This window comes from Capricornis sumatraensis, chromosome 8 (assembly GCF_032405125.1).
Source record: "Capricornis sumatraensis isolate serow.1 chromosome 8, serow.2, whole genome shotgun sequence".
Lineage (NCBI taxonomy): Eukaryota > Metazoa > Chordata > Mammalia > Artiodactyla > Bovidae > Capricornis > Capricornis sumatraensis.
The window spans coordinates 112564424-112578223 of NC_091076.1; the positions used below are offsets into that span (position 1 = coordinate 112564424).

The following is a 13800-nucleotide window of genomic DNA, read 5'->3' on the forward strand; positions in this document are numbered from 1 at the left end:
CGGCAGTGCATGTCAGAAGCATCAGAAACGGACATGCACTTTAACACAGTAATCGCACTTGTGGGAATCTACATGTCCATCAATAGGAAATTTACTAAAATAAGCAATGGCAGATTCATACAGTGGCATTAAAGATGACGTCTCTGGGGCAGAAATAACATTTGAAGAAACAATGGCTGTGCGTGTCTAGACTTTAAAACATTTTTTTTCTCTTTTCATGGGCTGAACTGAACACACTAAGTCACTGTACAGCACAAGTAAGCACACCACACAACTCACCCTTCAGCCACATGAATGTTTTATTTTGTATATTACACCTGAAAACTCAAGTAGGGTAATGGCTACAGCCAGAAGAAAAGTTCACTCTTGACCAGAGCCAAGGTCAGTGATGCCTCATTTATCTCCCTATCAGTTAGCACTCGAAATACCCAGATCATCCAGCTGGTTAGAGATGGGTATGCAAGGGCAGCTAAGCTCTAACTCTTAAAAAGTTTAAAAAAAAACCCAAAAACAGTCCAAGAAGAATCATAGTTGGTTCATTAACCAGAGGAGGTTCACAGTAACTGTCATTAGCTATAAAACTAAAACAAAAACCAGCTTCTGAGGAAGAGAGACGTGAAAAGAAAAGCAGGCAGAAGAAAGGAGAGAAAGTGAGAAGGCGCGCACGGCAAGGACGGCAGCCCAGCGGGAAGGCGAGAAGCACAAGCAGTTAGAAGTGAGAACAGGAGCAGCCGCAGGCAGACGCTCGGCAGAAGAAAGGAGAGCCAGTGGCAGAGAGCTAAGATCGGTCCAAGAGGCTAACAAACTGTTCGGATTTCTTAGCCGGTAAACCTGTCAAACAGGGGCAGCTGTGTAGCACGTGGAGAAAACACAGCAGTGTAGTCAGAGTGGGAGGCAGAAGAGCCCCCCAGAGACACGTCCACCTCAATCCCTGGGCCCATGTCACGGGGCAAAGGGGACTCTGCAGATCTAACTAAAGACAACACAGGAAGATTATCCTGGATTATCTGGGTGGATCCAGTCTAGACACGGGAGCCCTAAGCCCAGAGAAATCTCTCTAGCTGGAGTCAGAGATGCGGTGGAAAAGGCACTAAGGGATGTGGCAGAAGGGGAAGTCGGAGATGCCAAGGCACAGAAGGCTGCATGCTGACAGCTCTGAGACGCGGGGCCACAGGGGGACCTGGGGAGAAGTCAGCAGAGGCTGAGAGTGGCTCCCAGGGGACAGCCAGCAAAGAGCCAGGAAGCCCAGTCCTTACAGCCACGAAGACTGGATTCTGCCAACAGCCTGCATGACCCTGGATAAGGGCCCAGCTGACCAACAACCTTGATCCTGGCCTCCTGAGGCACAGAGCCAAGAAACCAACCAAAACAGCCTGGACATCTGACTCAAAGAAATGTGAGATAGTAAATGCGTGTTGTTTCAAGTCACTGAGTGTGTGCTACCTTGTTACAGCAGCAATAGGAAACCAACACAGAGAGCAGGCACCGTCTAGAGCAGACAATATACGTCAGCACCGTGGGTGCTACGCTGATCACCTGGGCAGAAAAGAAACCTGGAAAGGAAGCATCCGCAGCTCAGTGCTGCTGTGATGACTCTGCTGATGGAGACGGGGCACGTAAAGTCTGAAAGGACCTAAATATCTGGGACTTTATCTGTTTACGTCCTTAATGATTCCCTGAACCTACAACATCTCCTGGCCCAATGAATATTGTTGAATAAATGGGGGAAGAAAGCAACCCGGGGACTCTCACATTAAAGACAGTACACTGTCTTCAAGCGCAACCAGCACCGGTATGGTTCCCTGCGGTTCAGTGTAGTTCAGTGCAGGGAAACTCGCCCAGTGTATTCAGGCCTAGTGTGCAATGGCAGGGCAGTCAGTGTGCGTGGTCTATGCGAAATGCACAATGTTTGGTAGCATATGAACAAAATAATAATGCACCAGTAAGCTGGGACTAACTGTAAAAGTCATTCCATGATGATCATTCCAAACTTCTGTGAATAAATCTCAGAAAGTACGCATACCTTTGGTAGAAAGATCATAAGTAAATGCAGTTCATATCATCTACTTTTTGAGGATTGTTTTTTTTTAACCCCACCATTTATTCAGTCAATTAATTATTTTTCATTCACTCATTCTTTCATCACTTTCCATTTATTCATTCAACAAATGTCTGTGAGGGCCCACAACACGCCCACTGTGGCTGCTGCTGCTGCTGTGGCTAAGTCCCTTCAGTCGTGTCCGACTCTGTGCGACCCCACAGACGGCAGCCCACCAGGTTCCGCCGTCTCTGGGATTCTCCAGGCAGGAACACTGGCGTGGGCTGCCACTTCCTTCTCCAGTGCATGAAAGTGAAAAGTGAAAGTGAAGTCGCTCAGTCGTGTCCGACTCTGTGCGACCCCACGGACTGCAGCCCACCAGGCTCTGCCGTCTCTGGGATTCTCCAGGCAGGAACACTGGCGTGGGTTGCCACTTCCGTCTCCAGTGCATGAAAGTGAAAAGTGAAAGTGGAGGCTAATGTAAGACTGAGACACAGCACAGAAGGCTGGAGACAGTGAGGAATGGCCCACAAGCTGCAATCCAGAAAACAACGCTACAGTCTGCTCCAAAGATCCATTTCTGAATACTATCTACCCTATGAGCACCTTTCAGGGAGGTACAAATGAACCCTTTCCATTTTAGCAGCTTCTCAGCACTGCTCCAGCATGGAGCCTAGGAGTAAGCAGACCGAAGACAGGCAAATCAAGTCCTCCATACGCACTCTGTAGGCACCCGGGAAACAGGTGCGTCCCAATAAATACATGGCGCCTGGAGACAGCGAGGCAATGAAAGCTTAGCCAGCACTACCCGCCGCTCCTCGCGCCTGTAATGTTTTGCGCCTTCGCTAAACCACAGGATCGACATCTCAGCGAGGAGAGAAAAAGCTGCCTGGCTGGTAAACAGCAGGGGGCATGCTTTCCTGCCGAAGACGGTCCTGAGGAGGCAGGTCCCAGAGCATGTTCAAGCGTCACCCAGCCCTGGATGACGATCTACATTAAATCTAGCTGTGATTTTAAGTCTTAGCCCAACATTGACAACACTAAGCTTTAACATTTCTTACGCACAGAACTGTATTAAAGGTCAAACACTAAGGAAACTTGGGGGGGGGGAAATGACATGGCTAATGTCATGTTTTCAGAAATAGCATTTTTATTGCAGTGAAGTAAATTACCCGTCATCAAAAGATTCTAGCATATGAAATAAATTATCCAAAATTTGTTTCAAAATTTTCCAATATGTATATGGAGTGGTGGTAGAGTGAGAGAAGTGGGCTGTAGGTGAAGCAAAATTAAAGATAAATTGATAGTTAAACGAAGCCAAATGATACGGACTTCCTTATACTATTCTATATACGTATATATTTGACATTTTCTACAATAGAAAGCTAGATTTAAAAAAATGATTCCAGTACAAATTCAATCCTCAAAACAATTTAATAGAAATAAAGTACTGGGGAGTGAAGGGAAAGATGATGACAAAAATAACCTTTGACTCACTAGACCTTAGTTATCTAAAGTCACTATTATTACATATGAACAAATAATAGCTTTCAATAGCCAGGGATATAAACAATTTAGTGAACCACTGTGTTAGTGACAGTGAATAACAGATGCTATCCACTGGATCAATGAAGAAAATTTCCTAAAAAGTTAAAAAGAAAAAACTCGGAAAGCAGCTACTGTGGCCTTTAATTACACAATCTTCCAGGTGAAAGAAGAAAGCCACATGGCACTCTCCTGGACACATCACAATCTTTATTTACTTATCAGACCCTTACTGAGCACCCACTCTGTGCAGAAAGGGGCTAGGCGCTAGGTGCCATAAAGAGTACACAGACTGGGATTTTTGGCTTCAGGGAGCTTATAGTTTTAGAAAAGCAAGTGGATTCAATACATATTTTCTTTACCTTTAAGATAAAAACAAAAGCAAACTTCAGGATCTTGCTTAGGGCCAGTGCACATCAGTATCACGGCTTAAATACAGCCACACCGATCATACGGTGATTAACGTTAACACTGGCCAATTAAAAGTTTATTGTAGTTATGGCATTTTAAGAATGTGCAAAAGGTATAATGTCTTTGCAGCATTTTAAATAAAAAACAATAAAGTTTAAGAGCTTCTAACTGGGTTTCCATTCTTCACACACTTTAAGCTACTTGCTGCTCCTGAGAGCTCGCACTCTCTCATGCCTCTTGCTTTTCGTCTGAGCTCCTTACTGGGCATCACTCACTCATCTTCTAAGCACCTATGATAAGCCAGATGCTGTTCTGGGCACAGAGGCTGAGTTTCTGACACATCTCCCCACTCTTGCCCTCACTCCACTCTCTTGGTGCTCTCTAAGCAGCATCTCCATGGTGGAAATGACCCTAAACGTCCACACTTGTGGAACGTACTTCCTCTGCCCATCGTCCCTGCGGTGTCTACCACAGCAAGACTGGAGCTGATCTGCTTCTCGAGCACACACTGCAATAGCTGCCAGAGAGAAGAGCCTTAGCATTTGATAAACACGTTGTTCATTAGTTTGTTCACAGTGTAAACTTTAGAAATCTAGAGGATTCAGTTATGCAAAATGCTTCATCTCCTCGCAGTCCCAAATCACTGAAGCATTACTGCACATCAGGTCCATTTCTATTAAGCTCAGACAACAGTATATTAACACAGGAAAATCAGTTTTCATCTCAGTTTAATACCTACTCAGCTAAAAGGTTCAAGATATTAAACCAATAATTACTTCCTACACCTTATGTTTTAAGTTTTTAAAATGAAGCCCCAAACTGGCATACTCTCTCAATCCATGTCAGTAAGTTTAATATCATGCTGATGACTATAAATACACCCCCAAAACCAGAATAAATACTAAACACGCCACTCTCATAGCTTTCTTTTCTAGATGGTAAGTGCAAGCATTTCTTTTTTTCAGACAATCTAGCAAATAAACAGCTGTTTCTGCCCAAAATAACTATAGTTCAAAAGTAGAAATGGCCTTGATTCCCCCACATCCAATCCCAATGCCTGGACTGTTTCTTACAACAAATACTTAACAACAAACAATTCAAGTTATCTTCAGGAAGTTGGCCAATTTTCTCACTGTGTCAAATACCACTGGGAACCAGCTGATCATCAGCAACAGATGAGAGCTATTTTCTTTATACAAATATTGTTATAATAATACTATTCTTTGTAAAAAAAAAAAAAAAGTGCTGTAAGAGCACGGTTTTAATACGTGTGACAGGCTTTTAAGCTGCTTTGCTTTATTCGTGTCTTGCTAAAGTATGTCTATCATTAGAGAAGACTGGGAGATTATATTAAACAAAGGACCCAATCAGGTCCTTGAAAACGTTTTGAGGGTGATAATGCCATCGAGTAGCATGGCTGAACAACACACCGTATTCTCACTTATGTGCCCACACTGGACAAGCTCCGTGCAGAAACTGCTGGCTGTCAACCCCAATACTTAGAGTAACCCGAGGCCTAAAACAGCTCTGACACCTCACCATGTTCTCTCGCTTTAATCTCTTCAATTTTTCTAATGGGCGTTACCTTGGGGGGTGATTGCTGTGGTTTGTTGGTGTTTCCTGTGTGCTGTACTCTTAGAGCCCGGGGTATAAATTCAGGTGCCAGTGGATTCAACACGTATGTCTTCTTTAGTTCTAAAGCCTCTAGCTGAGCTTTGATCTGTTCAAAAGTGATTCCATGCAGGCTATTGTTTTCATGACACAGGGCAATAAACCGCTCCCAAAATTTCCTACAGAAAAGATTTAGATCAGTTTGCAATTACAGTGGACAAGATCACAGAAATGACTGTAAGCAACTAAAGATAATTTAGGGTCCCCTCTCCCACTCCAACCCCAAACCCGTAGGTCCAATATTCATCTATGATTCAGGTATAATCTTCCCACCAGATCACAGGACTTTGGAAGTGTGGTTCTGAAGCTCAGTCACATCTAGTACCATGGGATATACAAATTCTAAATTCATCCTGGTTGATCACACAGTCAGTGCTCAACTATGCATACAAAAAGGGTTGTTATCCACACAATAAGCAAGGATTTCAGAACTGATAAGAAATAACTAGTTATTACCATACTTTTCTTTTAATTAACTGATGCCTGTCACAGCACAGCTTATTAACATTGACTAAGTTAAATTATGAAAAATACAGGAAGTTGGAATGCTAATTTTAGTGATTATCTCCTAATCAAATTAAAAAATACTAATGGAGAAAAATACATTCAAAATTGTTCCAGTCATACACTGTTGTTCCTAAAGTTTTGAAAACTGATCTCCAAACAGTAGAAATATTACATATATATTACAAAAGACAACATATAAAAAGTTTAAAGATTTTAAAATGATTATTATAAATATGCATCAGTTCAATTCAGTTCAGTGAGTCGTGTCTGACTCTTTTCGACCCCCCTGACTGCAGCACGCCAGGCCTCCCTGTCCATCAGTAACTCCCGGAATTTACCCAAACTCATGCCCATTGAGTCGGTGATGCCATCCAATCATTTCATCCTCTGTGGTCCCCTTCTCCTCCCGCCTTCAATCTTTCCCAGCATCAGGGTCTTTTCAAATGAGTCAGTTCTTCCCATCAGGTGGCCAAAGTACTGGAGTTTCAGCTTCAACATCAGTCCTTCCAATGAACATTCAGGACTGATTTCCTTTAAGATGGACTGGTTGGATCTCCTTGCAGTCCAAAGGACTCTCAAGAGTCTTCTCCAACATCACCGTTCAAAAGCGTCAATTCTTCGGTGCTCAGCTTTCTTTAAATATGCATACCTATTTTTAATATGAGGTTCAAATAATGCTTTATTATGTTATGAAAGCTGTGTGAGATGATTTCTTCCCGAGTTGGTATTCTTGTGTCCAGCTGGATGGCAGGTAATCAAAATGGCTTCAAGAAGCATAAATACAAAGCTGTATATTACAAAAGCCAGTATATGAATGGGAGTGGAGTTAAAGTATTTATGAAACTGCAGATATTAATTTCAAACTATATTTCTCTTACATATGTTTTCTACCATCTTTTCTAATTTTTTAAAGATGAGTTTAAGAAATGAGTACAGAAAAAATTTCAGGCCTCCACATCAACAGGAAAAGTAAAAATGCTACAAGATGATAAAGAAAACTCTTGAGAACCCTTGGACTGTAAGGAGATCAAACCAGTCAATCCTAAAGGATATCAGTCCTGAACTGTCATTGGAAGGACTGATGATGCAACTCCAATACTTTGCCCACCTGATGCGAAGAGCTGACTCATTAGAAAAGACCCTGATGCTGGGAAAGATTGAGGGCGGGAGGAGAAGGGGACGACAGAGGATGAGATGGTCGGATGGCATCACCACCCAACCATCAATGGACATGAGTGAGCAAACTCCGGGATCTGGCGATGGACAGGGAGGCCTGGTGTGCTGCTGTCCACTGGGTCACAAAGGTCGGACATGACTGAGCAACTGAACTGAGCTGAGCTGAGTAAGTAAGTTTTTCTGACAATAAGACATAAAGGCTAACACAATGGTCACTGAGCCCCTGAAAGTGTGTGTCACTAAGAAATGCTCTTTATTTTTATTCTTAAGAACCTTTCCACAGGAATCAATTTTTTATTTTCACAGTCTGATAGCAAAGGAAAGACGGTTGTCAACATAGCACTCAGGATCTAAAAATCCATGAACTCTCTATCCTTTTGATAAAATCCCACAATGTTCAACTGCATTAATATTTATCAACACATTCCACTACATGCTGTATTAAAAAGAAAGTTTTTTTGGTCTAATTGATAAAGTAACAATTTCATAGAGTGACATTTCATATTCATGTGAACTTAAAGACATAGCAAAACAAGGAGAGAGTGGACTGACTTTTCAAACCCCAGTTTATAATACTAAATTCTTGTAATGTATTTCATTCCCAGCTTACATAGCCAAAATGCTAGAACTTGCTCTATTTCAAGCTCCTTTTTAAACTCCATACCCTGCCCCTATACTCCTCTCACCGACCTCAATGCACTGAGTAACGTCAAGTGAAGCAGAACTGTGAACCAGCCTCGTGCGTCACAAGAAGCTAGTAGCTTCCTGACAAGGCTCCGGAGGTTCCCAACCTTTGGGGCACCAGGGGCCAGTTTCATGGAAGACAAATTTTCCACAGACAGAGACAGGGGAAGGGGATGGTTTAGGGATGATTCAAGCACAGGGCTGAGCTCCTTCGAGAACCCAAAGCTGCTGCTGATCTGACAGGATGCGGAGCTAGGGGGTATCGTGAGCACAGGGAAGGGCCGTCTACAGGCACGGAGCTTGCCCGCCTTGCTCTCCTCCTGGGGTGCAGCCCGCTCTGTGGCCCAGGGGCTGAGAAACCCTGGGCTATATGATCCCAGGGATATCAAGGAACAGATTTCAAGTTAAAGGACACCATTTCAGAAGTAACACTGACCACTGGCTATAAGCTCATCAAGCTAAAACAACTCCAAAAGCAGCCTGGAATCTCCCTCTTAAATCTCGCTGTCTCCCGATTGCCCTGGGGAGGCCAAGTACAGGGGTTCCAGATCTAGGCTGCTTGGGCCTCAGTCAAGGCTCAGCCAGCTGGGCAAGTTATTTACGCTCTCCTCCTACCTCAGCCCCCTCATGTGTAAAACAGGGCACCAACAGTATTATTATTATACTTGATCACTTAACAAAAATGCTTTATTTCTCCACTTTTAAACCTTGAGAGAAACGTATTTTTTCCTTCAAAAATTCTTACAGCCAGAAAGATTCCTTTCTCTCTGTTAAGGCTCTTTCACAGACTATTTCACACTGTTCTTGAACTCAGAACTTTAATGAAATACTGGTGGCTCAGACGGTAAAGCGTCTGCCTACAGTGCGGGAGACTCGGGTTTGATCCCTGGGTTGGGAAGATCTCCTGGAGAAGGAAATGGCAATCCACTCCAGGACTACTGCCTGGAAAATCCCTTGGACAGAGGAGCCTGGCAGGCTACAGCCCATGGGGTCACAAAGAGTCGGACACGACTGAACGACTTCACTTCACTTTCACACATGGTATTATGAGGCATTTCAGAACACCTAACTCGAAGACCACTTGAGAATTTCAACACTCAGACTGAAAAATTTACCACTAGGGTTATTTAAATGCTTCATCGATTCTCAGCCGCTCCATAAAATGTTAACATGTTACGCAATGCTGGTTAGAGAACACAAGTGTGTCTCTACGTGGTAATGGAAGAATTACTTTGAGAAAACAGAACCTTACTTTCACTCAGTACGTGAACACAAAGTCTGCTTTTATGTTCATGCCAACGTTGCTTCTAGGATCATGGGTAGAACACTGAAAATTCATTTGGTGCCCTTATTTCACACAGAGAGAGGGAGTGTGTGCACAAACACACACGCACATACATCTCCACATCTGTGGAATGTTTATGTCTTATAGAATAGGTGGAATTCACTAATAAATTCACTTCAAAAGAAGATCTTTTCCAAACATGCTTGTTTGGAGAAAACGTATGATCCCCCCACCGGCCCCCTCTGCCTCTCCGTCTTCAGGGCACTTTTATCCACACAGGCACCATTTCCTGGGAGAGGCAAGGTAACTCAGCAAGAAGAGTATGGGTTTTGAAGTCAATGTGACATCTGTTTGAATGAGTCTCTTAATAGCTATGTGGCCCTGGGCAGAAACTGAAGCTCTACTTCAGGCTGCCCATTTAAAATGCAAATAAAATACCCACATTGCAGGGTTATTGCGATCACTGAAGAGGCTGAGTGTGCAAAGCACTTGACCCAGCACCTGGCACTGAGAAAGCTCTCAATAGACAGCAGTTACTATATTAAATGTTTGCTGGTTTGGTGAGTAGGAGAAGGGAAAGCTCCCCACATTCATTTAGAGTTAACAGGAAAATTCTGTTTAAAAATACTTTACAACAAAAAGAGATTATATAACTGGCTGCCTTCTAAACCGATACACTATACACAGTAATTATTCCTAAAAACTTGATCAGTATTTGGACGCATTAGATTAGTTTTGTATAAATATCACATGAGGGACGAGTGGGACAGTCTGACCACCTCAAGCCACAAAGAACCCACACCCTTGTCACTGCAGCTCCTGAGAACCACGATACGTCCTCCAGGCTCACTTGCATTTCAAGACTAATTTAATTCCTCACGTAACTGGAAAGAGTGAAGCATAAATATCCATATGCCTCAACTATCAGCACTTGGGTTATACAGTTCATTAAACTGTTCAAATGATACAGACAATCAGCATTCCCATTCAGCTATAGGGCATGCCATTTCCTCTCCTACACACTGTGCTGACTTCTTTGAAAATATTTTACCCGCTTGTACATTAATGTGATGTCCTTGGCACACTCCAACTGAGCAGCAAGGAATGAACAACCAACAGGCCCGGCTTCAGGGTAAAAATCAGCCTGGCAGCATGGCCTCAGGAGAATCCCTCTACCTCTCGGCTCAGACAAGGGGTGAACGATGCTGCTGCTGCTGCTGCTGCTAAGTCGCTTCAGTCGTGTCCGACTCTGTGCGACCCCACAGACGGCAGCCCACCACGCTCCGCCATCCCGGGATTCTCCAGGCAAGAACACTGGAGTGGGTTGCCATTTCCTTCTCCAATGCATGAAAGTGAAAAGTGAAAGTGAAGTCGCTCAGTAAGTGTCCGACTCTTCGTGACCCCGTGGACTACAGCCTACCAGGCTCCTCCGTCCATGGGATTTTCCAGGCAATCCCAATGGAGTGGGTTGCCATTGCCTTCTCCTGAACAATGTTAATCCCACATAATTCACAGTATAGTGTGACGCTATGGGAGGGGTAATAGTTTTAAAAAAATATGCATCTTGGTAAATGTCTGGGGTTATTTATAAAGAACATCCAAAGGTAACGTCATGCAAGACCATTGTTAGCCCTATTTACTCCCCCAAAAGTTTTCAGCTGATTTTTAATGTACGTCAACTGGTTTCATTTGTTTTAATCTATTAAATTCTAATCCAACTGTATGTGTTCCTCATTTATAAAATGATAAATATAAACAAAAGTGGTAAACTATCCCAGCAATATTCTAACCAAATATATTTTCAATGAACAGTAAAGTGACCAAAGTAAACTTCTCAGAGGGAAGCCAGATTAACACACTTAACTTTATTCAGTTGTATCTCGTAATTAACATATTCCCTTCCCCACTTTTTGTCATTAGTGGCTAAAAATTAACGGAAATTATTTTTTAAATGCGAAATTTAAGATATTTTACAACAGAATTGTTTAGCTATATAAAACAAACTGTGGACCATTCAAATTTTATTTCCTTAAAAATAAAAGGTTATTGTTCATAATGTAGCCGTGAATTAACCTCTACCTGACTCCACTGTTCATAGCTTTCCCCTACAAAGTATATTAACTTTGGAGTCTAATATACCCAGCTTACTCTTAAATTAAAGGTCCCAAACTGTCTCCCTTCCCCAAAATACTTTTTTTCTGCTGAGACAGGAAAACAGGTAATAAACTGCTGCTCTATCTGTCCTCCAACAAAAGACTTGGTCTAAAAGGGCCACTTGCTAACAGCTTTGTCTACTTCAACATATCAAGAAGTAACTACCCAAGGTGTATTTGAGGTCATTCTACTTTTCTGAACTCACTTTGACAGGTACTACTATACTTTTAAAATTTTAGTTAATCTCTAGTACCTTTTGTCCTTTTTCATTAAGAATTGTCTAAATTTCTGTTCAATTTTTTTGCTAACACAGTCTTTCAGCACTGCATAGGCCAGGTCTCACATTACTGGCTTCATACAGTTAAAATCCCTATTAACTAGTTTAAAACATAAGTGTACAAAGAGAACCTTTTTATCAGTTCAGTTCAGTCGCTCAGTCGTGTCCGACTCTTTGCGATCCCATGACTGCGGCACGCCAGGCCTCCCTGTCCATCACCAACTCCCGGAGTTCACTCAGACTCATGTCCACTGAGTCGGTGATGCCGTCCAGCCATCTCAACCTCTGTCGTCCCCTTCTCCTCCCGCCTTCGATCTTTCCCAGCATCAGAGTCTTTTCAAATGAGTCAGCTCTTCACATCAGGTGGCCAAAGTACTGGAGTTTCAGCTTCATCATCAGTCCTTCCAATGAACATTCAGGACTGATTTCCTTTAGGATGGACTGGCTGGATCTCCTTGCAGTCCAAGGGACTCTCAAGAGTCTTCTCCAAAACCACAGTTCAAAACCATCAATTCTTCAGCGCTCAGCTTTCTTTACAGTCCAGCTCTCACATCCATATATGACTACTGGAAAAACCACAGCCTTGACTTAGACCTTTGTTGGCAAAGTAATGTCCTGTCTAGGTTGGTCATAACTTTTCTTCCAAGGAGCAAGCGTCTTTTTATTTCATGGCTGCAGTCACCATTTGCAGTGATTTTGGAGCCCCCTCAAATTAAATCTGTTACTGTTTCCACTGTTTCCCCATCTATTTGCCATGAAGTGATGGGACCAGATGCCATGATCTTCGTTTTCTGAATGTTGAGCTTTAAGTCAACTTTTTTACTCTCCTCTTTCACTTTCATCAAGAGGCTCCTAAGTTCTTCACTTTCTGCCATAAGGGTGGTGTCATCTGCATATCTGAGGTTATTGATATTTCTCCCAGCAATCTTGATTCCAGCTTGTGCTTCTTCCAGTCCAGTGTTTCTCATGATGTACTCTGCATATAAGTTAAATAAGCACGGTGAGAATATACAGCCTTGACGTACTCCTTTCCCGATCTGGAACCAGTCTGTTGTTCCATGTCCAGTTCTAACTGCTGCTTCCTGACCTTCAAACAAATTTCTCAAGAGGCAGGTCAGGTGGTCTGGTAGTCCCATCTCTTTCAGAATTTTCCACAATTTGTTGTGATCCACATAGTCAAAGGCTTTGGCATAGTCAATAAAGCAGAAATAGATGTCTTTCTGGAACTCTCTTCCTTTTCCATGATCCAACAGATGTTGGCAATTTGATCTCTGGTTCCTCTGCCTTTTCTAAAACCAGCTTGAACATCTGGAAGTTCATGGTTCACGTATTGTTGAAGTCTGGTTTGGAGAATCTTGAGCATTACTTTGCTAGCATGTGAGATGAATGCAATTGTGTGGTAGTCTGAGCATTCTTTGGCATTGCCTTTCTTTGGAATTAGAATGAAAACTGACCTTTTCCAGTCCTGTGGCCACTGCTGAGTTTCCCAAATTTGCTGGCATACTGAATGTAGTACTTTCACAGCATCATCTTTTAGGGTTTGAAACAGCTCAACTGGAATTCCATCACCTCCACTAGCTTTGTTCATAGTGATGCTTCCTAAGGCCCACTTGACTTTGCATTCCAGGGTATCTGGCTCTAGGTGAGTGATCACACCATTGTGATTATCTTGGTCATGAAGATCTTTTTTTGTACAGTTCTTCTGTGCCACCTCTTCTTAATATCTTCAGCTTCTGTTAGGTCCACACCATTTCTGTCCTTTATTGAGCCCATCTTTGTATATATGCTGATATTTTAACATTCCTTATGACTACAATCTAAGGAATATTACCAGTTTTTTCTAAAGCCAAGTAACAACCCTTCTTAACCCTCTAATTTAAAGGTTCTCTGAATTAACCAGACACAAAGAATTATTTGCACTGTGAAGCCTTGAGAAAAAATGGGAAGGAAATTCATCAAAAACAAGCTAAAGCAATATTGAAGGAGAACAAAGGGAAGTAACTGTATAAAATTCAGTCTCTATCAAAGATAACGCACGTCCACAAAGTCACC

At 42.6% G+C, this 13800-nt stretch overlaps 1 protein-coding gene across 1 annotated transcript in view; it reads right to left on the reverse strand.

Annotated features, from left to right (window-relative positions):
• Window positions 1–13800, reverse strand: part of HELZ (helicase with zinc finger) — a 141727-nt gene that overhangs the window by 36924 nt on the left and 91003 nt on the right. Inside the window, exon 22 of the mRNA XM_068976731.1 lies at window positions 5580–5784. Coding sequence (XP_068832832.1) covers window positions 5580–5784 — 205 coding nt within the window. The remainder of the gene's footprint in view (window positions 1–5579; window positions 5785–13800) is intronic.